General features: G+C 42.2%; 1 protein-coding gene across 1 annotated transcript in view; it reads right to left on the bottom strand.

Annotated features, from left to right (window-relative positions):
* Vps50 (vacuolar protein sorting 50) overlaps positions 1-26,087 on the bottom strand; it is a 243,954-nt gene that overhangs the window by 191,219 nt on the left and 26,648 nt on the right. Inside the window, exons 6-9 of the mRNA XM_037429998.2 lie at positions 24,500-24,617; positions 15,279-15,314; positions 4,109-4,191; positions 2,569-2,710 (exon numbers count right to left, since the gene is read on the bottom strand). Of these exons, the coding sequence (XP_037285895.1) occupies positions 2,569-2,710; positions 4,109-4,191; positions 15,279-15,314; positions 24,500-24,617 (379 nt within the window). The remainder of the gene's footprint in view (positions 1-2,568; positions 2,711-4,108; positions 4,192-15,278; positions 15,315-24,499; positions 24,618-26,087) is intronic.

Raw genomic sequence — 26,087 nt, 5'->3', positions numbered from 1 at the left:
CGGGGAACCGTTGTGAGTTGCAGTCATCTCGCTCGAAGCGCAGAAAAAGCGCAACTAGGCTGTCTTGTCATATCACGTAGATGTTACACGCCAACATGACCACAAGCTATTGAAGTGGAACAGTCTAGATATCATCGCTAGCAGGTAACATGCAGCTATCGTTGAATTTTACTTCGTATGTACACTTCCTTGTGTCCGCGTAATACCAAGTTACTGCTGCCGCAACCACAAGAGGCTAGATAGGTGGGGCCATCTGGAGGCCCAAAGAACCTGGCAAGCAGGGAACGTATTCTATTTCTCCGCTGATGCTCATTCCCGATAACGATATTCTATTGACACATTTGTACTTGAATGCCGTGCACACCAAAACACAGCAATATAACTAACTGAGACACATGAGCAAACATGGCATCCTCGGGCACCTCCTCAGTGCTACTTAGAACGGCTTCTATTTTGAAATCACTGTTCTGTAATGGGTCGATTGAAGCAAAAATAATTTGTGATGTCGCACTTTGGGGGAATTCAGAGCTCGAGACTATCGTATTTAACCCAAAACGGCACTTTGTATGGCGACGACTGCAAAGAAGGCATCAATGAATGTTCCCGCCTAGCAGATGAAATGTTTGCGGAGCAGCTGAGCCTGACTTCACTATTTTCTGTGGAGAAGTTATTTTTTGTTGAGTTCTTTCAAAGTTTGATGTTTCCTTACGGTTTTGTCGCGACACTCACCCTTTGTAACCCCCCTTACACAATGCCCTGCAACAAGGGCCTGTAAGGTATTCAAAAAAAAAAAAAATAAGTGGTCAGCTGTGGCGCGATCTGGAGGTGACCATGAGGTCGCGCCACTGGTAGTGCTCCCAGCGCTGAGATTGCCAGCTGTTTTGAATCGTGCTAGATACCAGTGATGTAAACCAATAAAAATGATAGTTATTCATGCCTCAATTGCGTTCTAGGTCGCGAATCGCTGCTACAGGGTCTATACCTACTCGTTGATGCAAAAATCTTGGCATGAGTAAATTTTATGTCAGTGCTCGTTTAAGGAGCTTCTTTTCATCATATATTGATTATATACAAGTATCATAGTGGACATTCCAAAAAGCGTCTTTTCATCATATATTGATTATATACAAGAACCGTCTTCTAGCAGACATTCCAAGAACTTGACTCCCTTGTGGCACATACCCGAGAAAAGAGGTTATTACGGAGGATCATCAGGTGACGTCTTAAGGAGCTTCGTTCCTAAAAAGTAACTGAAGTATTATGTCTGTAGGGCTCCTTCACCTCAATCAATTTTCTTTCTTTGTTGCTTCTCATGGAGAGAAATGTCGACATATCTGGTCACGGTGAAATTTATGGCTAGGATTCGTGGGCTGATCAAGAGCACCACACAATCAGTGACTACTGGTGGATGCTGAAGGATCATGTAACGAGATGCAGCAATCAAAAGGAAACATCATTTTGGGCCTAGACCTTAGCATATCCAGAGCTGAAAACAAAGGCTGTACAGTTTACCGGGAAGCTGTATATGTGTCTCAATTGCCACAAACGACCCCAGAGAGCATCAAAACTAAATCTGTCGAGACAGCACATGTCTTTGGACTTTGCAGGGCACCTTTCAAGGTCTCTCTATCAAGGTCAAAGCATTCTGCATAGATAAAGCTCAAGCCAATTTTCTTGCTCTCAAGAATATAAAACTAGCACGTAAATTGATTTGGAAGTAAGAGGCATCATCAGTGCACAGCATTTAAAACAGCATTTCTCTCGAGGTAAGGTCACCCTTTGATACCTTTACTTTAAATATTCCACCTAATTAGGCTTGTGCAAACAGTAAACATTATGTTCGAATCAAATTTGAAGCAAATATTAATTAGCAATTTAGTTCAAATAATTTCTAATAGAATTCAAATAGTAGCATATATCACGTATCATCAAGAAAAATGAGAATATATGTGATGAGCCAACTAACCCGCACAATATAATTTCTTTTAAAAGAAACAAGGCCTGTGCAAATGTCTTTATTTTTTGTTCGAAGGAAATGGAGGCAACTTCGAGTAGCGCAGATTTGACTTTTTCTTGGGTAGAAGTGATAACCAGTAAAATATTTTACCTTCCAAGTTCACTATACTTAGAGTATAAAAGATGGTATTACAACTTTCAAAGCTTAAATATGATGAATCTATGTGAATATTATGAATTAAACCTTAAAGTTGATATTCGAAACAGTGCAGATGTCCCCTAAATAAGTGTACTCCCGATATACTACCCCTCCACTGCAGTAAAACTACCTTTAGAGGGGGTTACATGCGGTCTAATATACACCTACTTGTTTATTACAAATACTTCTAAATTTCCCATAATGTAAATTCGAATAGAACTGAATTCAAATACTGTAATATTCGTTCAAATATTTGCACAAGCCTCCACAAATTATTTCCTTCTTGCTTGATTTTTGGTCGTTCAATATCGGGGTTTAACGGATATTCCTGTTTTTCCGGTAACAGGGCTTCACTGTAGTAAGCACTCCATGTTTAGTGCAGCAGCTACTATTAGCAGTGGGGGAAGGGGCACCTGTGTCTTTCCAAGAAGTCGGTAGGCAGCATCCAGGCGATAGTAGTGGTCATTGTCAAAGTGAACACACAGGCGCGACAAGGCCACGTCAAGCTGCTCCTCAGTCATCTCCAGGGTTTCCTGTAGTTTGGCACTCAGCTCCCTGCAGTCACCCAATCATTCAAGAGCCAAATGAGTGCATTACAGGACCTAGTGCATCCAGTGGCCTCGGCACGCTCCACAGATATTCCAGGGCTGTTGTTTTAACTAAACTACCTAAGGTTTTTACAAATCACTCTCAAGAAAGAGTGCTTATAGAAAGGGTAAACTATAATCATAATCTATCCTGAACGCCTTCCCTTTTGCTATTGTCACAAGCTTAGTAATTTGGTCATGAACAGTGTACACTATCAGTGTGACATAATATTTTTGATGAGAAAGTGATGAGTGCCAAGTTTTCAAGAAAAAAACCAGCTAGTCAGATGAAAATCACACTAAAACCTTGATATAATGATCATAGATATAACAAAGTATCGGTCGTAACGAAGTAAATGAAAAATAGTCTTGCAATATATGCAGTGTTAGAAATATACTTTTATAATAAATTTTCGTATATAACTATCTCATTTTTTGGTAACATACAACTTTGTTATAATGAAGGTTGACTGTATTGTAGTAGGACAAAAATACACCCTTTCTATGGGCTCTTCCTTAAAGTGCAATGACCAGAGCTGTGCAAATAGCAAAATTTTGAGTGCAAGATGAATTAAAAAAATTAAAATAATGTTCTCCGGCAATTAAAACAAGCAAGAAAACTATAAAAATTTTGATGGAGTTAGTCTTTTCAAGTCCCCAAAACAGGACACACAACCACGGCGGCATTATTTGTGCAATTTAGCATCACACAGAAACAGATGTTTTGCGCTCTGGGGTGCAATAAATGAGAGAGTAACAATCTATCAAAGAGACAGCCATCAGCTTTGTGAGCATGCAAAGCGATAACTACCCGAAAGAAGAAACCAAAACCAGCTGCCCACGCATGCTCAGGTGCAAAAGAAAAAGTCGGCACACCGTTTTGGGAATAAAACTTAAACAAACAAAAAATGAAGAGACATCAGATGAAAAAAATCCCACATATTTACGAAGTGTGGCAGCGCACGCCAAGCAAAAGACATGATTGAAAAAAGCATGCATTTTGAGCATACAGGCCATGCCGTCCATGCACAGTGTATAAACTCTTTGATGCCTCTTGGGTGCTGCCATATATGTACGGTGTGAACCCTCAAAGGGTCAATAGCAGGACCTTCTCCGCAAATCACTCTTCACAATGTTGATTACCGCATGAGTTGAACTCTGCACTAAATGGGTTGAGAGAATGGGCAAGGCAGGGGTACTGAGGTCAGTTTTAGACGACGAATCTTTGCTGTTCTCCACAATCATTCCCTGCCTTCTCTTACAATTCAGTACAACTGAATATGTTATGTCAGCAACAAAAGTAGGCGTGAACTTTACAAAGGTGAACTTGGAGCTAAGAGACCGCATAGAGGGGCTTATCACTTGCCCGACACACTGGTAGTGCCGAAAGGTGCTGGCTGCTTTGTGGCAGGTCAAACCCAACTGAATTGCACCAGGGTAGTCTTCCTCCTAAACCAAGGGAACAAAGCAAGGGCCAAGGTGAGCACTAAGGCATATTGTACACACAAACTGAGCAGTACAGCACAAGATCAGCACATGGCGACTGACATACCAAGAGTGTATGGATGCACGTGTTAACTTTGCCTGATACATGCATAAGCATCGACACAGCAATCCACTGGGTAAAAAGTGAAACACAACACCCTTGCACAGGGCTGATGCCCACCTCCCAGGCTAATTGGGTGTGGTGAGTTTTCTACACTGCTCAGGCAACTACCACAGTGGCTGCCAGGATGCTCAATGTACCATACACACATCTGTCACGGCAGTGTTCTTTGTACCCAATTCAGCCTAAACCTGTATGCCAGTACCAAAATTGCCGGCGGCGGTGCGCCGGTGTTTTCACTTCCGGTGGCGGCGTGTGACCGGCGTGGGGTTCATTGAGTCGGCGGCGGCGCAGCGCAGGGAGGGGGGGGGGGGTCAGATCATTATTTATGAGTTGGTGCAAATAGTAGCTTGTTCTTTGAATTCTGAAAAAAAAAAATGTGCTTCCCCGAAAGGGCAAAGCAGTTGAAGTGGCAGCAGCATGTTCTAATATTATTTATTCACAAATATTGCTTTTTCAGTTTTTGAGATATAGCAGGTGTAAATACAAACGTTAAGCCCCATCAGTGGCACATGTAAAATGGAGAGGCCATTTCTTAATCGAAAAGGTCGTAACAAGAGCATTTTTGCAGTTTCTTATATTTTTGTAGCCATGTTTTGCTCCTATTACAGAATGACAAAAAAAAAAAAAAACAGTAATCAGCGCATCTTCATCTTGAGAATTAGAAATGATTTTACAGATTATGCATTCGTCTGCATATACATTTCAAGTTTCATTTGGGCGTTACTGATAATCTCAGCTACGTCATTTATATAAATAATAAACAAAAGTGGCCCAAGCACTAAGCCTCAAGGCACCTCTGATTAGATCTGTATGTCAGATGACTTTGCATGGTTAAACATAAAAAAATTGAGCACGATCACAAATAATGCGCTATCCAATCAACCAGCTTGTTGTTGCCCGAAAATTGATGACGAAGCTAGAAGCTTGGTATGGCAAACCATGTCGAAATCCTTACAATATTCAATAAATATGGCATTTATTGACTATCATAGCTTCTATTTACTTTTCGATTCAGTAACTCAAGAAGCATTATCAATACACTTAGAATGACGATTCTTACATAAGCGGTTTATGTGAGGAGTGAGATGGACCGTATCTTTATTATAGAGTGGGTGTATTGGGTCCCCTTTAATACATTTTTCTGACACACACTTTGATAGGCACTATCACTAAACTTGATTAAGGAGGAGCACATCTACATAGCAAAATTTGCTACAACATTCAAATTTCTCAAAAGATGAGGTTAAGGAGTCCACTACAGAAGTGTCATCAACTGCAAGAGAGTTTGGAACAGTTTTGATCTGAGGTCTTTGAGAACAACATGCTAAGTTTGAGGCGACTTCAACAGTATTACGGGCAGACTGTCAGACAACCATTCCACGACTTCACATTTTACACAAGAGATAGGAGCTCACAGCCTCATAAAGAACTTAGGCTGCAGGTAACTCTTTCACATCTGATCATGCAAAACTGTAGAAGGCTGGTGTATAGGAATACTGTTGCCCCAAGAAAAAAAGCAGGGCTTGTACAGTGATATCATAGCGTGTAAAAGCATAAATGAGCCATTCACTGATGCCAGCTGAAATAGCAAATGTGTTAGCGCATGCTATAACTCGCGACCACGGCCTTTTATTCAACGTTCACAGTTGCAGATCGAGCCTCGCTGCCCCATACCTCAGTATCCCTTCATACTCTTTTGTCCAGCAAAAGACTGACAGCGCTTCTTTCCCGGATGAGGAGCAATCTATGGTAGGCAACGGACACGGAGTGATTTTATCGCATGCACCCTCCGTGCGATGAAGATAGGCGGGTTGTTCCTCTATGCGTCAGCAGTGTTCTTCGCTACAGCGTTGGCAAGATTTTATCCGCAGCAACAGCATACAGTGTGCATACAAAAGAAATTTGTTTGAAATTTATATGGGACATGACAGGGAAGATGAAAGCCTGTAGAGAGTGTCCATATAATTCTTCTCGCAATCGAAAAATATATCAAACCGCCGAAGTAGACCGGCCTTCGTTTTGGAGAGCTGCGTTCTCTTCCTTGAAAAGAGTTCGTCCGTTTGGGGAATGAATAATTCGGAGCTTTTTCCTTTGGTTTAAGTCTCAATTACGCTGCACTACTCTCTCTTTACAACAATTCTTACAGGCTCTTCAATGCTTTTATCTTCCTGAAGCATATGTGCAATGTGAGCGATAATCGCGTTGAGCTTATCAGGATCTCGAACTTCTCGACTACACACTTATTATTTCTACTTGCACAATCGGAGACTCACAAAATGCAGCAAAATCACAAGTTCATCATGCATGATAATCTTGTGAGATGCGAGGAAAAACGGGGGTGGCTGGTGGCATATGCATGACAAAGCGGGGTAGAAAACAATTTACAACTGATATTTCTCGTATATGGACCATTCTAAAGCATATGTGCTCTAATCATGTCACGTGAATCACTGTTCGGGTGTCCCCAAGGGTACCAAAAGAAAAAAAAAATGCCAAGAGAGAACAACACGCTCGACTGTGAATTGTCACAAGCTGTATTAGGGTATTTCTATAGACAGGGCATGCATGCTCGGAAACCAGAGAGCAGTCAAGACACCGCAAATGCCGCTCTCGCAAATTTTAAAGCTTCAGAAAAGAAGTTAAAGTGATGTAATTTATGCCCAGATTTCCTGCTCAGGTAAAAATGAGAAAAATGGCAGCACGCCGCAAATTATTGTGCAGCAGTGGTGGCGCTGTGGTCTCTCTAGAAACTTCGGTGACGACGCAAACAACGTGAGCAAAAATGGGTGGCTGTGGCAGCGCGGCATGGAAATGCACAGCTCCATTTCAGCCCATGCCAGTTTGCAGCAAGTAACTTGTAAGCCCAATGCAGCCACGACTAGCTTACTGCAGGCAACATTCACCTTGCACTATACAATTCCCTTGAGAATGGAGCCTTACTTTGAATGCCGCCAAACAAAAGTGTGCGGTACGCTAACAGCAGCGCTACACTGGCTGTACATAATGCCTGTTTGGCATAATAGTGAGTGCAGCAATGTTTTTAAATACCCACCCCACTTAACTCAGCAACAACACGCTACTTTCATTACTACGAAGTGACACTCCCATGAAAGTGCTTCTGCACAATGAGTTCGCAGTGATTGGCTGCATGTTAGTGTTGTGTTATTGTGTTTGTGCATCGTGGTGGTGACGCAGACGCACTTCGCTATCAGCGGTGACCCGGACTCAGACTGTTAGGCTTCATGACATCAATGCTCGGTGTGAGAGTGACTCGAGCATGTATATAAGCGACCACCCCTTTTCCTTCCTGGTTGTTGGAAAGATGATTGTGTGACCGAATAAACATATGTTGCACTTAGCCACCAAGTGCTGTCTGCTGCTCTCGCCCCTGTTTAGACAAAGATATAATGCTTAGCTTGGCAGCATGCTTAAGTTCTCACCAATTAAAAGCATGCAGTACACTTAGACAAGTGCTACACCACCCATGCCGCGTGCAGGTATCTGAACGTGCTTATTGTGACAAAGTTGTCTGCAATAAATCATACTGGCCTGTTTGTTAGTGACTACCACCTCACCTTTATTCTTTTTTCTCATGCTTTACATATGAAAGTGTTGTCACCATCACATGGAAATCAGAATCATTGATTGGCCAATCTCTACACTTACCGAAAAGACAGAAGACATTTTGTAACCTATTGTGGCAAAGGAGAGGTGAGCAGTGAAATTAACTTTTATGTGACAAAAAGCTGCCATAGTATGTAGTAACTGATACACATAGGATGAGCCACTGCAGCTCATGGGATTGGTTTTATGAGACGCAGTCCGGAGTTCATCACAACATTTTAACTGTTCGTATGTTTAAAGCAAGAACATATTAACAGGGTTTTACTGTATGATGAAGTCACCTCAACATCAGACATGATTTATTTACACAGCGTAGACCACTTATAACATAACCGCTTATAGTGCAGGACTAGTTACAAAGAGTCTTTTTCGACTCCTGTTTACCCTTCCATAGAGCCTCACGTATATGCATACCTCTTATTGTGCAGCACCCAAAGATGAAACGTGTTATAATGCGGTTGCTGAAAATCTTTGTGACAAGTGCAGTTACTTCTACTATAAGAAGGGGCCAGTGCCTCGGTTCTCAGCCAGCGCATCCAGGGGCCCATACTTTATTTCGGGCATTCTGGTGGCTGCCTCTCGTCGCCACTGACACGAAAGGCTTAATCCTCAGCAAGTACTTTTCAAAGGAAGTTCATTGGTGGAGAGAGAGCAACGAGGTCATTAGCAAGGATGAGGGAGTAAACAGAAGAGGGGCGGAAAGAGGAGATGGGAAAGAAAAGGGACCGCAACAGCACTGCATGGGTCCGCCATGTCAGAAAGGAGGCTGGTTACCTAGGCGCCGGAGCAGCCTTTGCATGAACGCCACGTGGTTCCGGCCACGCACGCTTCGCATGGCATGTGGGACTGCGTCCACTGTGCTTTGAGTGTCCTGTCAGAAAGGTGTCATTATCACGCTTGCAACAGATATTGCGTATGCCACTCTCATGGACTGCCATTTTTGCAACTCAGCGTCACTCCGAATTACCAGGTGCTGCGCTTCTTCCTCTGACCGTGACACTGCTTGGGCATCGAAGCAGTTTATTTTTAAGCCACCAAGGCCTGGAGGGGGCATTCGTCTCAGACGTCCACCGCTGAAGATTAACCCACTTGTGTCAGTGGCGATGAGAGGCAGCCACCAAAATGCCTGAAATAAAGTATGGGCCCCTGGATGCACTGGCTAAGGACCGAGGCACTGGCCCCTTCTCCCAGTAGAAGTAACATGCCGGTGAGATGCGACCAATCGCCTCACAAGTTTGCCCCTCGCCAAGTGAAAACATGCCCCACTTATGCAAAATGGATGTGATTGGAATAATTTAAGGACGGAGTGTTCAACAATGTCATGCGCACGATTGGACCCATTTCAATGGTCCTCTTTTCTTCCGAGAAGAGAACGAGGGGACATGACGGGATTTAAGCGCAGGATATCCCCCTGCTAATCAGTCTGGTTGCTTGTACAAAATGGGATAGAAGAAGATCATTGAGCATCTCTTCTAGGAGTTTTAGGAGCGAAGCTCCTTAAGGCGTGGGCTGTGCGTCCCCTGTATGTAGCCACCTCTCGTTCAGTTCTAAGTATTACGCTAGCCACCGCCCGATCTAAAGGGTACAGCCATATCCATCCGTCCATCCGTCCGTCCATCCGTCCATCCATCCATCCATCCATCCGTCCGTCCATCCGTCCGTCCGTCCGTCCGTCCGTCCATCCAAAAGATGCAAGATGTTATAAACTAGACGGCGGTACGTGTAGTTGATTATGAAAGATGCGAGGTGTTATAAAATAGGAATGATGCCACATATGGCGCATGTCATCGTTCGATATAGTGCGGCGACGTACGCTAGGGGGAGCGTTGCAATAAAATCGAGTGGGCAAAATGTACGGAGGATTCATGGTTTACCAGGTTTACCTCCGGAGCTTCGCCCACTCATCATCATTCACTTCGTGGATATGGCGGCATTTTTAGTGTGGCCTTGTATCGGCTGGCCATCTATACTTAGTCCTTCATCTAGTTAAGACGCAATCAACATCTGCCTCGTAGACATTGGAACTTCAACTCAGGGCAGCTTAACGTGCCGCATTCATCGTCAAGTTCCAGCTCCCGGAACATCAGCACTGCAACGCTACTGGCATCACAGTCGTGCCAAAACTCTCTGGGACTTCTTGCATCTGATCGTCGCAAACCCAACGCAGCCGGTCATCACACATATGTCATCACCTGTTAATACTTCATGAACTTTCGCTTATTTAGCTACTGTTTATTTGCTAGTGAGTAATTTAGTGCCTATGTTAATACCACTTGCTTGTAAGCTCAGTTAATATTTTTTATAGATATGTTTTGTAATTTGTTGAAGTGTTACATTTCTTGTGCTGCATACAAGTAACTAAACCTGTCATTTCGTTGTCCCACACACGTCTCTGATCTCTTCACAGCTCTGCTTTCGTATGGAATGAACTAACCTGCTGTCATTCCGCCGCCAACTTCACGCTAGCGACGCTAAAGTAGCAGCTTGTAACAAAACTGGCATTTGTGACGAGGACGTTTTTTAAAAAAGTGGACGATGAAGGGTGAACGACAAATGTGAGTACAGCGTGGCGATAAAGCACTGCAGTTGAACCTGTTGCTATAGTTGAACTGTTCTGCATGTGGAGTGTGTACAAGCTGTGGTTGGAGTGCATTATTAGCAATAGTTTCATTATTTACAGAATGGCTTTGGGTAAATAGATCATGCATGGCAAACAGTTAAACCTCAAGGGCACTGAATTGAGGCAATAAGTGATCTAGCAGTGGGCACCTCGATGTCAGGGACGAACCAAGTTTTAAAGATGCTGTGCCCAAGGAGAGAGGCCGCAAAAGGCGAGAGCGAGTGCGACGAGATGCTGTGCCCATGCATGCTAGTGAAACAGCTAGAACAGCTGTAGACAATCTGGCACGGTCTTCATATGAAGTTGTCGGGACAGTGGATCTTGCAATCAATGTCGAAGGGCATTTCGACTCCATAGGCAAGAACACCATAATAAGGCCAGCAGAGTGTTCTGGAGAAGTACAAAGTGAGGAGAGCAGTGCAGTTGCAAACAGCTCCCAGGAAGGCGAGCAAAATTGGTCGAAGAGCTGCATGGTTCCGAAATGTGTTCAGCAGTCCGCCAATCTGGTGAATGAAAGGGAAGGTGATTTTTTTTTAAAATCCTTTGGACTGCGTGGGTGAGACAGCCGACAAAAACAGTGAGAATATCGATGTGCATGAGATGCGAGCGGGAGGCTCGGAAATGAGCCGCAAAAGGCGGCGAAGACGTAAGACACGTCGCAGAGACGCGAATGATACAAGAGGCACTACATGTGTAAAGAAAGGCTCAAAACATTTGAGCGTAGTAACTAGAAGTAGGCATTTTGTCTCTGCATCAAAGTTGATTTGCATGCGTCCAAACCACCACATGAAAAGAAAGAGGAAAGCAGGTTCGTGGATGGAATCACGTGGACAGCGCCAGTCTTCCCGCTTTATCTACAGCAAATTTCATGACGTGCCTTTGAGCTGTAAAACCACCGATGACACAACCCAAGAACTCCAAAGCAGTTCAAGAAAGGTCGGTCGCAAGCTTCGCCGTAAAAGAGTGAAGCGAAGATGTGTGACAAAGTGAAAGGATGAAAGAGGTGGCAAACAGCCGGTTGAACGAAAAAAGGGTAAGTCATCAGCCAGTTCTACAAAACAGCCTTTGTGGAGTGCAGTAAGGCACAAGCGGCAAAGTAGTAGACGTCAGCGCACATCCTTGCGATGAAATGCGCAGTGGAGATTAGGAGTTTTGTGTAGACATGAGTGTCGACATGGTCCTAGAACAGCCACAGTTGCTAAGCACTGCATGAGAACAAGCCCAAAAAAGACATGGCTAATCTTTCCCACGCGTTGCTGGAGTCTCCTCCGCCAAGCAGACAGAAGCCAGTCGAAATCGCGAATGAGGCGTGTCGGCAGTTCAGCATATTGCTTGTGCACGTAGTGGTTTCGGGCATTTTTTGATCCGCCACAACCACGACCTCCGTTTATACGACTGAAGAGTGAGGGACAGCCGTAAGCTGGAGAATGCACCACAGGAATTTCTTAGAAACATGTCTGTTTGTTTATTTTTTATTTTAAGTGGTATTTTTGCTATCTCCACGGCTAGTTTATTTTGCTACACAAGTTTCTCACTTCTGTTTTTTTTTTTCAATGCTTTGTAAGAGTTTTTGGTTAAGCTTTACACGTTATGCAGGAGCAGTGACCCGCATCAGTCATCTCACTGTGTAAAATGAGTGCTCTTTGAAATAAGAGCTCGTTAGTCGTGAATGAAGACTTTTACAGCCGCTAATTTTGGAAGCGTGGTAGTGTTTGTCGAGCAGAGCCAAAGTTGCGTGCTTTGTACCCTTTTTGTGTAGCGCGAAGTTGTATACCATCATAAGGGGGTACATGGGTGTTATTAAAGAAAGTTTCAGAATAAAATCTCATTAAGCCCAATCTTTGCTGTTTCTTACGCATAACGTGGCTGAATTAAGTTCCTCCCTTTTTCATATAAAAAAATCTAACATCAATATATTCAAGTTTCAAACCTGTGAAAATGGGGTGCATTTTCGATTCGTGTAAGCACAATATTTTTTTGCCAGGCTGTGCCAGAAAGGCAACGAATAAGTCAGGGGTCAGTGTAAACTTGTTTCGTATGATTGAAGATTTTATAGCATTATTTTTATGGGAATATTGGCAGAACCAGACAAATTCACTAGCCCTGCCGCAGTGGTCTAGTGGCTAAGGTACTCGGCTGCTGACCCGCAGGGCGCGGGTTCAAATTCCGGCTGCGGCGGCGGCATTTCCGATGGAGGCGGAAATGTTGTAGGCCCGTGTGCTCAGATTTGGGTGCATGTTAAAGAACCCCAGATGGTCAAAATTTCCGGAGCCCTCCACTACGGCGTCTCTCATAATCATATGGTGGTTTTGGGGCGTTAAACCCCACATATCAATCAATCAATCAAGACCAATTCACTCTTGTGTATCGGCCGTCATGTAACCAGGAAACATATATTCGAAATTCCATTGTAACAATATTTGCTACTGTAGGAGAGCCTGAAACCAGGATGTGTAGGGCGGCTGGCATTTTTGCATGATAAGTTCTACTATTTTTAACAGCAGTGATTTGATTATTCTACTAGTACTTCAAGGACACAAGCGGATGTTTCACAGTATGCAACCTACTTGATTTGTTTTCTTTTTAACTTACAATTGAAGCTGTGGCACTAAATTCCATATTTAACATTTTTTACTACAATTCAGTGTTACTCTATCTAACTTCAGTTAAAAAACTAAATTTTGCTATTCAAACACGCCTAAAACATTTCTTTCCTTTTATGTCATCTTTACAATAGCACTACATATATATAAAATACACAAGTAATTTCCCAAACACCTTCTTCCACTTTACTATCAGTTGGTTTCGTTAGTTTATACCTAACAAAAAGAAAACAACGCCCTAATGAATCTGCTCTTTTTTTTTTTTTTGCACCCTAGAATATACAGCATAACAGTTTTCACATGAACACACCAAAAAGCTTCCCATTGAGATCAATGAAGCTCTGTTAGATGGTATCGGTATTTTTTTCACACATTTATACACAAAGAATAAATTAAACTAAAATAGCCGAGCATGCCCATATTAATGCTGGTGTAGGTGTTTCTCTCCCAAACAAACTGCATATGTGGGAAAAATGGTGATCATACATAATGAAAAGATATAGCACAGCTTTAAAATGCCGTATTTTTCACACAAACTCCAAGAACTGCCACATGGCCACCAGCTGCAGTAATTGCAAGCCACTAGTCTACAAAAAAAAAAAAAAAAAAAAAAAACTGTGATCTTTTGGATAAGCATGTGCTGTCCACATGTTTCATGATCTGCTCTCTCTTTTATACCTAACTAAGAGTGACTGCATTCGTTCAATTAAACATCTGCCTGAGTAAACTATTTCTCTGTGTTGGCAAAAAGTATGGGCTGCCAAAGTGCAATAACATAAAATTTTATTGTTTTTCAATTTAAAGTGAAATTTAAAAAGCACAAGAGGACTAAATTGTGGGAACACTCGATTAACTTCCGTTATTACTGTAATATTCAGCCAACCGGATTACTGTATAGCAAGAACAGTCCGTGCCCACTTTGTTTGCTTTGCTTACTATGTATCATATTTTTCCATTATCGAGCACATGGGACAACTGCTAAATAAAGGTGTCATATTACATTAGGCTTATGTGAATAGCGAATTTTAGGTTTCAAGTGAACAGTGACTTTGATCGAACAGTTTTGAATCAAATTCAAGCACATGTCCCATATTACACAGAAAGACCAGCATATTTGTCATGATCAGACTAACCAGCACCAAATAAAAAAAAAATTAAAACAAGGCTTGTACAAGTTCCATTTTTTGGTTCATAGGAAATGGAAAGAACTTTGAAGAGTAGCAGCATTTCAGTTTCAGTATAATGCAACTGATAACCTGTAAAATATGTCGATGTTTCAAAATTGACTATATACTCGGAGCAAACAAGCAGGCACAACAAGCTTTTAAACTTGCAAAGTCATGAATCGATATTTGATGAGAGGAGAGTATGTTCATTAACCTTGACGTGGGGCTTTGCGGAAATGCACACATCTCCTACGTTCCCCTGAATAGATGTTTTCACAGGTTAGTGCCACTTCACTGCAGTAAAACCACCTCCACAAAGAGTTACATGCAGATTAGTATACACCTGTTTGTTTGTTTTGAATAATTTGAAATTTTCAATATTTTAAATTAAAATCAAACCAAATTCAACTACTACAATATTCATTTAAATACATGCATTCAAAGCATTTGCATATTCACACAAGCCTACATTACATGTTCTTTTTTCGTTTTGTTGTGGGGTACATCACAAATAAAATGATGGAGAATATCTTTTCTTCTTTCAATTAAGCAGCATTCACACACCTTGAAGAATATGCAAATGATCACTATCAATGAAACTGTTCATGCAGATAGAAAATTTATGAGAAACCTGGGAGCTGATCTCACAGACACAAATAAAAGTGAGATTTTCTGTGCACCCACATATTCCATCAATCTCGGCCCAGTCAAAAACACAGATTCAATGAAATTAGTTACCTATGAAAAATGACTGTGCAAGTTTAAATAAATCACATGCCACACAATGTGCAGTCATACACAGCCTATCCAGTCAGTTTCAAGCTTTCAAATTTAGTTCTGAGGCTCTTATCCTCGTGCCGAAATCAAGTTACCGATTCCACCGACAGTCCACGAAGATGCACAACAACACCCACCTCAAGTAGTTCTCGAAGCCTGACATCTGTCTCTTGCTGAAAAAAGAAAAAGACCACATTTTTTAGACTTCATTTCACACAACACACATTTCTCCCTGCAAGGAAGCAAAAAAAGCTACAAGCCTTTATTACGACATTCAACTCGACAGGACTGTCAGCCCATGGACACAGCACTTGGACAGAAAATGTCAGCATACATGCAAGGCACGTAGACTAGACTACAGGTATGTGTGATATTCTTGAAAGCCAATAGCTAATCAACTTTTGGCTATTAGAGTAGCATTACATACCTGATGTTGACCGACTATAAGCAATAACAATCATGCATGCAGTGCCCTTGCTTACCGTTCTTTGAAAAACAAGGTTCCCCGGCAATGACTTGCCTTTTACCTTGGGAAACATTATAAGCAAGCACAGCATAGCCTCATTGACTCAATACAGTTTCATCAATTTTTCAACACCAACGGTTGCCATCAAAATCATAAGATAAGACCTTATAGAGTTATAATCCTTCACAACCTTGCAAAAAAAAAAAACAGGTCAACAACCTTTATTACTACCAAAGTTTATTACCTTGTTGCAGTGCGATTGCATGCGATGTTTTCTAGTCACTTTCATCCCATGTGAACAATGAAGTGATCTGTTGGCATGGTGCAGTAATTAGTGAGCTCTGAACAATCAAGTGCGTGACTCACATGCAATAATAATCGGAAGCTAGACACTGTGGCGCCGACTCACAGTACTTGCCCCTTGAATAAACAGTGAACACTGGTGCACGCTGTTTTTAAATTCGTAGGCATTTCTATGGCAAATCAGGGAAGAAATTCTGTCCCTCTGACACGTAACAGAAAATTGACACAAACAAGTTACTGTAATGTCCTTGTATAGTCCAACATTTTTTGTAATTTATATCAAATGAAATTTTGGCCCCGGACATTCTGTGGACCCCAAAAGTTTTCAGTCAAGAATTCCCAGTTAAAGTTTCGGCATTGTGCAGCACTATCATCATCAAGCCTCTTCGTTAGGTGGTGGTCCTACAATCCAACGGCCACAAATCAATGCTACGTGAGGACTACTAAAGCAGTACTCTGCTGATTTTTTTTAAAAGTAACATTGCAGCTGCCAAAATCATTGACAACTGTGCTGCGGGGTCGCAGTTTGACGTAGATTAGCGAAGCATTTTTGATTGGGGGAAACGGAAGAAAGTCCATTTTGTGTGCAGCAGTCTAATAAGTTGTTTCCAGTGGGGTGAACTTTGTGAAAAAGTTTCTAAATTTCGCATCACTTGGGCCATTTAGGAGACATTTCTATCTCTTTAGAGTCCCTACAACACATTTAGGGACTTTCAGGTGTTGAAGTATGCCAATTCACTGTTTGTAGCTTTATTATGCCATTTAAGTATGTTTAGCATAATAGAAAAAGGTAAGAACCTCAGGTCAAGATTAAAGGCTGGTTATGTCCACTGGAAAATGAAAGAAAACACGACGTGCCTTCTGTAGAAGCGAATTTTAAACGAAGCTTTTCACTCTGAAGAAGTATGCCACCAGCACTAAGCACAAAAAGTCATCCGAACCATACTGCAGTTCTCAAAAGAAGGAACTATAGTTTTCAGCCGCTACCGAGCCCTTCTGTTGCAAAAGTGAAGCCGGTCTCTGCCTTTTCATGTGCGAGTACACAGCTTTTTGTATTACTGACCACCTGTGCATGGTGAAATTTTGGTACCCTCACAAAATGGGCAAAGCGTGACATATGAAAAATTTATGCACAATTTATGTTCCTCTGCTTCACACTACAAAGCACAGTACAAAACTCTATGCTAGAAAGTAACACTGGTAAGTACTTTCGTATTCAGACTATTGACTTCATTTACTACCAGAGAAACTGATTCAAAATACTATTTAAAATATAAACATTCACAATCTAGAAATTTTTTTCATTTTGAAAAAAGTCACTGTCATGATCAACTAACAACTTTACACTAAAACTGACTTGCTGTAGTATCAGCACATTGCTATAGTATTGCTATGTGTGTGTATAGCAAGAGAGTTGTATATTTTGACATAAAGGTTGACTGCTCATATGAATGAATGATGCCGGTGGGTGTTTATGGCGTTTCATCAACTGATTATTTGATTTTGTTGACTCTTAAAAGCTTCATAAATTTAATCAACGAAACTCTCTCTAAAAATATGTAGCAGCGCCTAGTTCGTCATAACCGTCCGAGGTGGCTTCTTTGTGTTTTCTCCATGCAGTGTGGCGCAATGTTTATACATTTTAGTGCCCGCTCGCTAATTTGAACTCCGCTTAATTCCGACAACTTTATAGTACTCCTTAATTCTGAATTAATGAGTTTTTAATAGTATAAAGTTTTGTCACGATTGGGAACTTCACTAGGTTATTACTTGTCAAATACTACGTCTCTCAAGTATCACAAGGACCACTGCCAAGAGGCTGTCCTTATTCCAGCTGAACGACAATATCAGCATGTCAAGCCTACAATAAACAAAAACAAGGCAAGTTTCACTTGCAGTGAAAGAGTGCTGTCATTGTTTTGATCAAGGCATAGCACATAATCTTAAGAAAATAGGAAATAAAGTTGGCATGACGGTGCTTATTTCTGCACCAGAGAAACTGTCCGAACTGTGTCATGACACTTGCCCTGTTCTGAAAGAAAAAAAGCATTGCAAAATAAAACCATCCCAATGACTAAGTTCCCTGAACACAAAGTGCGGTGTGTATAGAATACCCTCGTCGTGTATAGAATACTCTCGTCGTGTATATGTTGGGCTTATTGAAAAGGGAGTCAATGAATGGGTAAAGAATAGGCATGCCATAAATTCTTCCTGAAGGACGCAGTTGTACAGCCGAGAAAAAAAGAGTGGCTTGACCAGGATCAATTTACTAACCTAGCCAGCCAATGCTCCCACATCCAAGCGAAAAACAGCTCTAAGATGTTTAAAAAGCACTGCAAAGGCAGCCAACCGCAACAGCAGTTTCATGTGTATGAAGCACTTTTCGGGCACGTCGATACTCAACAGGTCGTTTCCGACTGTACGAATTCATGCAAGATTGACGTGTATGCAACAGGGAGCTCCACCTAGCGGATGCGTAGCTAAGGGGCGTCAGCCCTCTCCATAGGCGCCGCTTGGCAGTAATCACAGTTTCCCTTTTGGCCACTGTACCTCAGCTCATTCACAAACAACTCGGCCCACCCTGTGGAACTTATCTGAGTGACTGCATACTCTGGCATGAAACTCATGAACACATAGCACAGTGGGGTTGTACGGGGACCCTGGGACGTACAGTGAATCTTCACTAACTCAATCACTGGGGCCGCAAGAAATCTTTGAATTAAGCGGGTTTTCGAATCAACAAAACGTACAAAAATGAGAGGCAAGGAACTTGCAATTATTCGAAGTAATCAGGGCTGATCGTTTGCTGTGCAGGCTAGTTTGCAGCTCCAATGGTCATGTTTTCCCTCAACACCTGGTCTTTACTTTTGTGGCAAACACGGAGGAACGAAGGGCCTCGCTGCTGCCACCAGAAAGAAAAGCGAAAAAGAAAGCACTGTCGTGACCAAATTAAATGTGCACCTGCGGAAAACAAGACATGCTTCACTACACCACAGTAATGAAACGTGAGCAGCATATCGCATGCTTCTGGCTGATTCAGCACATCATGATGAGATAATTTGCCTATTATTTCTGGTAAAATAAAAATAAAATAATAATGGCCAGTATGATGAAATTTGCTACATGTTTTGGCTGGAAAACATGATCCTTGAAGCTTTCGAACTTAATTTTTGAAGTAGGCGTTGCAGGAAAGAAGTTCACCAGCAGTGCAAGTGTGCAAATTGCAGGAGCCGCCGGCAATCAGAGGTTCGCATACATCCCGAATACTGCCAAACTGTGCTTTATTAAATTTCTTCACCATCCCAGAAATAATGGATAAATCATGAAGTGCTGACGTAGCGAGAAACGTGTGATATGCTGCCCACGCATCATTGCGGCAAAGCATGTCTTGTTTTCCACAGGCGCTCGTATCGAATGACCATGAGACCGATTATTTTTTCCATTTTTTTTTCGCGGGGCTTGGGTGCAGAAGCTGCCACTCATTAGTATCGCTATGTTGCATTGCCTTATGGCTCTTAAAGGTCGTTGTTTCCGTGGATTTGCGGCGAAACCGGGATTAGAAATTGGCATATGGCACCCAAAGTTTTCAAATTAACCGAACTGATGCTGACCGCCGCTTCAAATTATCCACTCAGACTTACATTGCAAAATACGGGACTGCAAAAATATTTTGAATTAAATAGGATTTCAAAATAACCGAGTTCTAATTAATGAGGTTTTACTGTACGTGTGCTTAGTCAAATAAAGTTTTACCTTCTCCTCCTCCTCCACTGCCTTTAAAGCAGGTGAAGCATGAACTCTGGAGCAGCTGGAGCGACATGCACTTGCAGTGAGGTGCAGACATGCAGAATTGTAGCAAAATGATGCAAATGGCACAGCTGGACCACCAGGGTATTCAGAAAAATTTCAGGCTTTATGGTATTTGAAATCAACGATGGCTCTCTTGGGAATGGGTTAGATATTTTAGTACAGTAAAAGCTCATTAATTTAAACTTGTAGTTAATTCGAACTTGATGCCTTGGTCCAGGCACCACGCTATGTATTTCTATAATAGAAAACTCCCGATAGTTCAGACACATCAGTATTCGAAATGGTTAATTTGACCTAGAAGCCCATCATTTTCATCGCTCCTTTCAAAAGTCTGCCCCCAGTGATCCCAATGAGTTGCCAGACCAAACAAAGCCACAATCACTAGAGATAAAAAATGAAGCAGCAGCATTTCACAAAAGATGAAAATTGGATGCTGCACAGGAATTCTTGGGCAAGCTGCAAACAATTCACATGAGTCACAACAGAATAAATGCAAGCACATGCAAATTACTGATTACTTTTATTTTTGATCGCTTTGCCAAGAATATATACATGTTTTGGAAGGTCACATATTTCATCTCAAAAGCTCTCTATTTACATGAATGAATGTCAGTGCCTTTTTCTAGCATATAACTGAACAATCTATTTTGTTCTCTGTGAGAGATTCATGAACTTAATTTGCGAAATGACCTGTCACAAACTTGTAGCACCAACTAATTCTCGATAAAGAAACTGAAGGTGGCTTCTCCAGTTTCTGCCCACTCAGTGTGGTGTGATGTCCATTCATTCTAGTACTAGCCCGCTAATTCAAACTCTGCTTAATTGGGACCAATTTTTATACAGTTAAACCTGCTTATAACAAACCTCTATATAACAGATTCCTTAATATGATGAAGTTTTTCGATTTACCGTCATTACACCATAAAAGCACATGTATTTGCGACCTCTATGTAAAAAAATAACAGCAGGAGACAACCTTGATATAGCAAATTTTTGCCACGGACAATCCAGGAATTTTCCCGATTTAGTCATTTTTGGCACGAGCATCTTCCACGGTTGAGTCGCCGCTGATGAAGCGCGAAGCGGCAGTGACGTGTACGTGGCCTGGCGATCAGCGAGCACTTGTTATTGTGCACGAGTGTGCACGAGGCGGGCTGACGGGGCGGCCATTCTTGCAGCCGTTGGCGCATTCGCAGATGTGCCGACTCTTCTCCTCCCCCCCCCCCCCCCCCCGCTTAAAAAAAAAAAAACTACTTTTGCGATGGCAGTGCCATGCTTTTAGTTAGTGTTTCACATGTGGTGCATATAGAGGGCACGTTACGAAGTAGTTTTTTGCGGTATATGTGCCGTTCGCTCTTCATTTTCAACGCTGTATGCGCGTCTGCATGGTTTGTGCACGTGGTGTGGCCCCGGACGATGTTCAGCTTCGCTTTTCTTTTTTTCGTGTCGCTACTACGGAAATGTCAGATTAGACGCTGATGGAAACTCTGAAACCACGCTGACAACAACGGATCTTCAAAAGACCACTCATCATGCCTTTCCATCTTGCGCACCCCCTCTAGATCGCGGGACTGTAGCCTTAGAGATTAGCTCAGGCAACAACATGATGATGGGTTGATAGTAATGTAATGAATGGAATAGCAACAAATTGTAATGTTACACGAAGTATACAGCTGGCAGCCAACTCTTTTAGATGCGATATCGCGGAACTCCTACTAAACCTTCGTGTAAACAAATACGCTTGCTTCAGGGAGAAGTGCTCTTCTCACACAGTCTCCTCACATTGAAAGCGCACTGAAGCGTGCCGAGATAGCACGCCCGACAGCGATTGGGACCAGGCCTTTAAAATCAAAATTCACTTTTGCTACTCGAGCGACCCCCCTCCACATTTTTGCATGCTCGTTCAATACAGGCGGTTTGCTTTCTGTTTGAGCATTGATTGATTGATGTATGGGGTTTAACATCTCAAAACCACCATATTATTATGAGAGACGCCATAGTGGAGGGCTCCAGAAATTTTGACGACCTGGGGTTCTTTAACGTGCATCATTTATATGGGTGTAGCGCACCACGACAAGGACACAAAGAGAGAGACACACACATACAGCGCTAACTTGGAACTAACGTTTTATTTGCGATCACACATGCTATTCATACAATAACAGACGGATAAAACCTGGAAACGATCATGTTACGATACAGCACAGCTCATGCACGTGTCATCGCTGATTGTGACAAATTGCACTCGCCAACGTCAAAGTGAAGATTGTATATACTTCTTTTCTTCAGCTGACAAAGCTATGGAAGCCACACTCACGCATTTTTCCTTCATTTTGTCAATTTCACACACTTGAACGATTTCACGCATAGTTCTGTCATGTGCCCTATAGAGAACATGGGTGTTTTGGAACACTGGGACACAACCACACCTTTGACAGTGAAGGGCCAAATGACCAGATACAACTTTTTCTATATTTTACTTGTGTTCCCTAAGTCTTTTGTTTACACAGTTACGGATTGGCCTATGTACACGCAATCACAAGTCAAAGGAGTGCGATAGACAATACCTCGACAACAATTCACGAATTTTATCATTGCTTGATTTTACAATCCTGTTTCCCACTACTGTCAGCATTAATCTTTCTGCACATTCCTTGTAATCGTTCGGGAACACAAAACACTACGTTCGCACCAGCCTTTCTTGCTATCCTACGCAAGTTATGCGAAATGACATGCATGTAGGTCACTACAGCAACCTTGGCTGCCTTAGTGCCGGCTGCCTGGTCTCAGATGTTTGCCCTTCCTTTCCTGCTTATCTTTTCGGTGACGGATGTTAACAGGTGCAAGGGATAACCAGAGCCCAACAAACGTTTAGCTTGAGCCCACAAGCTCGCATCAAGCTTGTGGTGGCATGACTTCATCAGTAAATTTTGAAAACAGGAATTTATCACCACACGCTTTACCAATTTTGAGTGAGCGGACGTGAACAGAAGAACCGGTTTATTTCCTCGTGGTTCATAGCTCCAGCATACAGCATACTCCCGCTGGCGAAAAATACACCCCAAGGTCAAAGAATCTTATGAAACTGTTATTTGGTATTTCATGCGTCAGCACCATGGGAGATGAAAATGTGAATCTTTTACAATCAAGTAAGCGTAACATACTCTAGCAGCAACAGTTTTGTGCATTTCAATTGAACTGCTTCAAGCTGAGCAAAGATCATAGCTATCTTTTATTTAAAAGATACCATATTTACTCGATTCTACCACGTCCTCGATTGTAACGCGCACCCGTTTTCCACAACGAAAAAAAAAAAAAGTAAGACATCGATTGCAATGCGCACCCATTTTTCCTGTTGGCCCGCACGATCACACCACTCGGGAAAACGACTCCTTTCGCGAGCGTCTTCCGTTTAAATATGAGGTACAGGGGAAGCTTGTGCCTATCTGACGTGCAAAGAAGCATTGCCGTCACTCTAGTTTTACCGTGGCCCGATGTCAGCACGCGAACATGCTTTGCCCCCTTCTTCTCGACGGTTGTGGTGCCAGGCATGTCGAAGTAAAGAGGCGTCTGATCGGCATTCCCGATTTGCCCAAACAGGTAGCCGTTGTTGTGCCGCAAGTTTAGGACGAACCTCTGAAAACTGTGAAGCTTTTCTTCGTACTCCTCCGGCAACTTTTGGCATATGCCCGTTCGCCTTTGTAGGGAAAAGCCTTTCCTCTTCATAAAGTTAGTTAGCCAGCACCTGCTCGCTATAACTGGCTCTGCATTAGCCCTTATTTTAAGGCTAACTGCATAGCCTGCACTTGGTGCAGTTCTGTCGTCACGGGCCACTCACTGCTCAATCATATACTCGCCGAGCAGCTCTTCAATTTGCGGAAACTGACCCTGCTGTGGTCCACTGAAGCCTTTGCATGAATGTTTGCTGTCGAGAATATTCTGTTTTTGTTTCCGCCAGTCCCGCACGCACGTTTCGGGAACTCCGAACGACCGCGATGCGGCCCGATTTCCGTTAGTTTCGGCACACGTGATTACATTTCTTTTAAAAGCAGCATCGTGGTGCACTCGTCGAGTTTTTGGAGTCGGCCCTTCTAAACCGTCGATGCTAATGCACTACAAGATGACGAACTTCTCAGCACACGTACAAAGTGCTGCACATATGAAACACATAGGCAGAAATGGCCGAGGCGCCATGCCGACGCACGTAGGGGGCGACCATTTTGAAAATGCTGATGGCAATAGAATGACCGTATTCATTTTTTTTTTCGTACTCGATTATAACGCACATGCGATTTATGAACTCGTTTAACCGGAAAAAAGGTGTGCTTCAGATTCGAGTAATTACGGTAAGTGAGTTGCTGTACATTTCTAAATACAGCACCAAGTTCTCTTTTCAGACACATTTGTTTTCTTTTTTTTTTGATTATATCGAAATTCAACATAACAGTTATTTCTATTCTTCTGTCTGTGATAGTGTAACCTGTTCATTCCAAATCATTGTAACAATTGAAAACTTGTGCTTGTCAGTTTCCCTTTTCTTCTTTGTTTCCCTTTTCTCCTTTTCAAGACCTTAACAGTCTGTAAGCGATAATGCATGTACAATGAGCTGTTTATATGTTTCAGACTGCTATTCTACCATAGAATCCCCAAGAGCATGCTGCATAAAAATTAACAGTGCTTGTCTAATGGACCAGATTTTAAGGAGCTGTCAATGAGCCTTCCCAACCCATTAGATGCACAAAGATAGATACTAATAAGTAAAAGCCTTGTTTCACTGACCAGTGCCTTGATGAGGTGCAGGGAACGCAACAAACCCAAAAGCTGCTGACGCCTGCGGCAGGCAGCCAGGAGGCCCAGACTAGACACGGCCAGCTCGTGCTGGCTGCATGCCAAGCTCCTGTGCAGCAACAAACCACAAATCAGCTCTTTCACAGAATGTATTTAAAAAATGAACTTGAATCATCTACAGCATTGCTTACCCGAGTTTACACGAAGACCTATGCAAAATTAGTTTAATAACAACAAAGGTAATAAGTAGGCTTGTGCAAATAGGGAATTTTTGGTTAGAAGCGAATTCGACGCGAATAGTGATTTTGATCGAATAATTTTGAGCCGAATTCGAATGGTACGTATGACATATTTAAAAAAAAAAGGGAATATTTATGAAGACCCAACTAACCTGAACAATATTTCTTTTGAACTGAAATAGGGGCTCTATGCAAATGCCTTCTTTTTTTCATTCAAAGGAAGTCGAAACAACCTTGAGTAATAGTTTCGGTAGGTGGCGAGTGATAACCTGTAAGATACTTAAGGTTTCAAAATGTATTATACTTAGAGCATAAAAGCCATCATAACAAGCTTAATAAAATGAAGAATTGATTTGAGGGTAACATGTTTTTTTAAAGGGGCCCTGCAACACTTTTTCAAGTTGCCATGGAGCCAGTAAGCATGCTTGTTGTCTCACAAATTTACCACCGCAAAATTTCTATAATCAGTCCACTACAAACGGAGTTCCCAAAACTTTGTTGCACAGTGCAATCAAATTCTCTCTTTTCGTTTCGACGAAATAGCTGGAAACTAAGCAGGAAGGAATGCCACGGCGAAAGAAAACACTTCACATGCACCTCGTGGCCTTGAGCACCGCTTTTTTTTTTTTTCGAATACGCGGCGTTTTCGTGTGATTGCGCACGTACTCGTGGACAAGCGGCGGCCCCAGTAACGACGAGCGCGCCATGCTCAAATCAGCCAATGCCTGTGACCAGAGCCGTATATTCCTTCTTGGCTGTAACAAGTGATTTCTGAGCTTGTAGTGTCATTTGCCGAGAAAAGAAAGCAATTTTTCGCTTTCAACATTTGCTGTGAATTAATGGTTACATGCTGCGTTACAATATTTGTCTACAATATTTGCGTGTTTAAGGTAGCCTCGACTACCGATCGGCAGCGTTTTCTGACCATGTTCAATAAATGTTGCAGGGCCCCTTCAAATTTGAAGGTAGGCTTCATGGCAAAGCACATTTTCCTTGAAAAGTGCTTTCACTGCTTAGCACCACTACAATGCAATGAAACCACAATTATAAGCGGTGACATGCGGATTATTATACACCTATTTGTTCATTGCAAATACTTCGAAAATATTCAATAATTTGAATTCGAATCGAAGGGAATTAGAATGCTGAACTATTCATACAAATATTTGAAGCATTCGAATATTCGTACAAGCCTAGTAATAAGCAACTAGGTCAAGTATTGTAGATGCTTTTCATGCTGGAATCAACAATTAAAATAGTAAGAATATTACTTCTGACATTCTGCTTTCTCGTCATCCTTTCCTGCTACGTTAAACAATAGGTAGCTAGCACAAAATAAT

This window comes from Rhipicephalus microplus, chromosome 1, assembly GCF_043290135.1.
Source record: "Rhipicephalus microplus isolate Deutch F79 chromosome 1, USDA_Rmic, whole genome shotgun sequence".
NCBI classification, from domain to species: domain Eukaryota; kingdom Metazoa; phylum Arthropoda; class Arachnida; order Ixodida; family Ixodidae; genus Rhipicephalus; species Rhipicephalus microplus.
The sequence above is the reverse complement of the archived record's forward strand: the minus strand, read 5'-3'. Positions and strand labels throughout refer to the sequence as shown.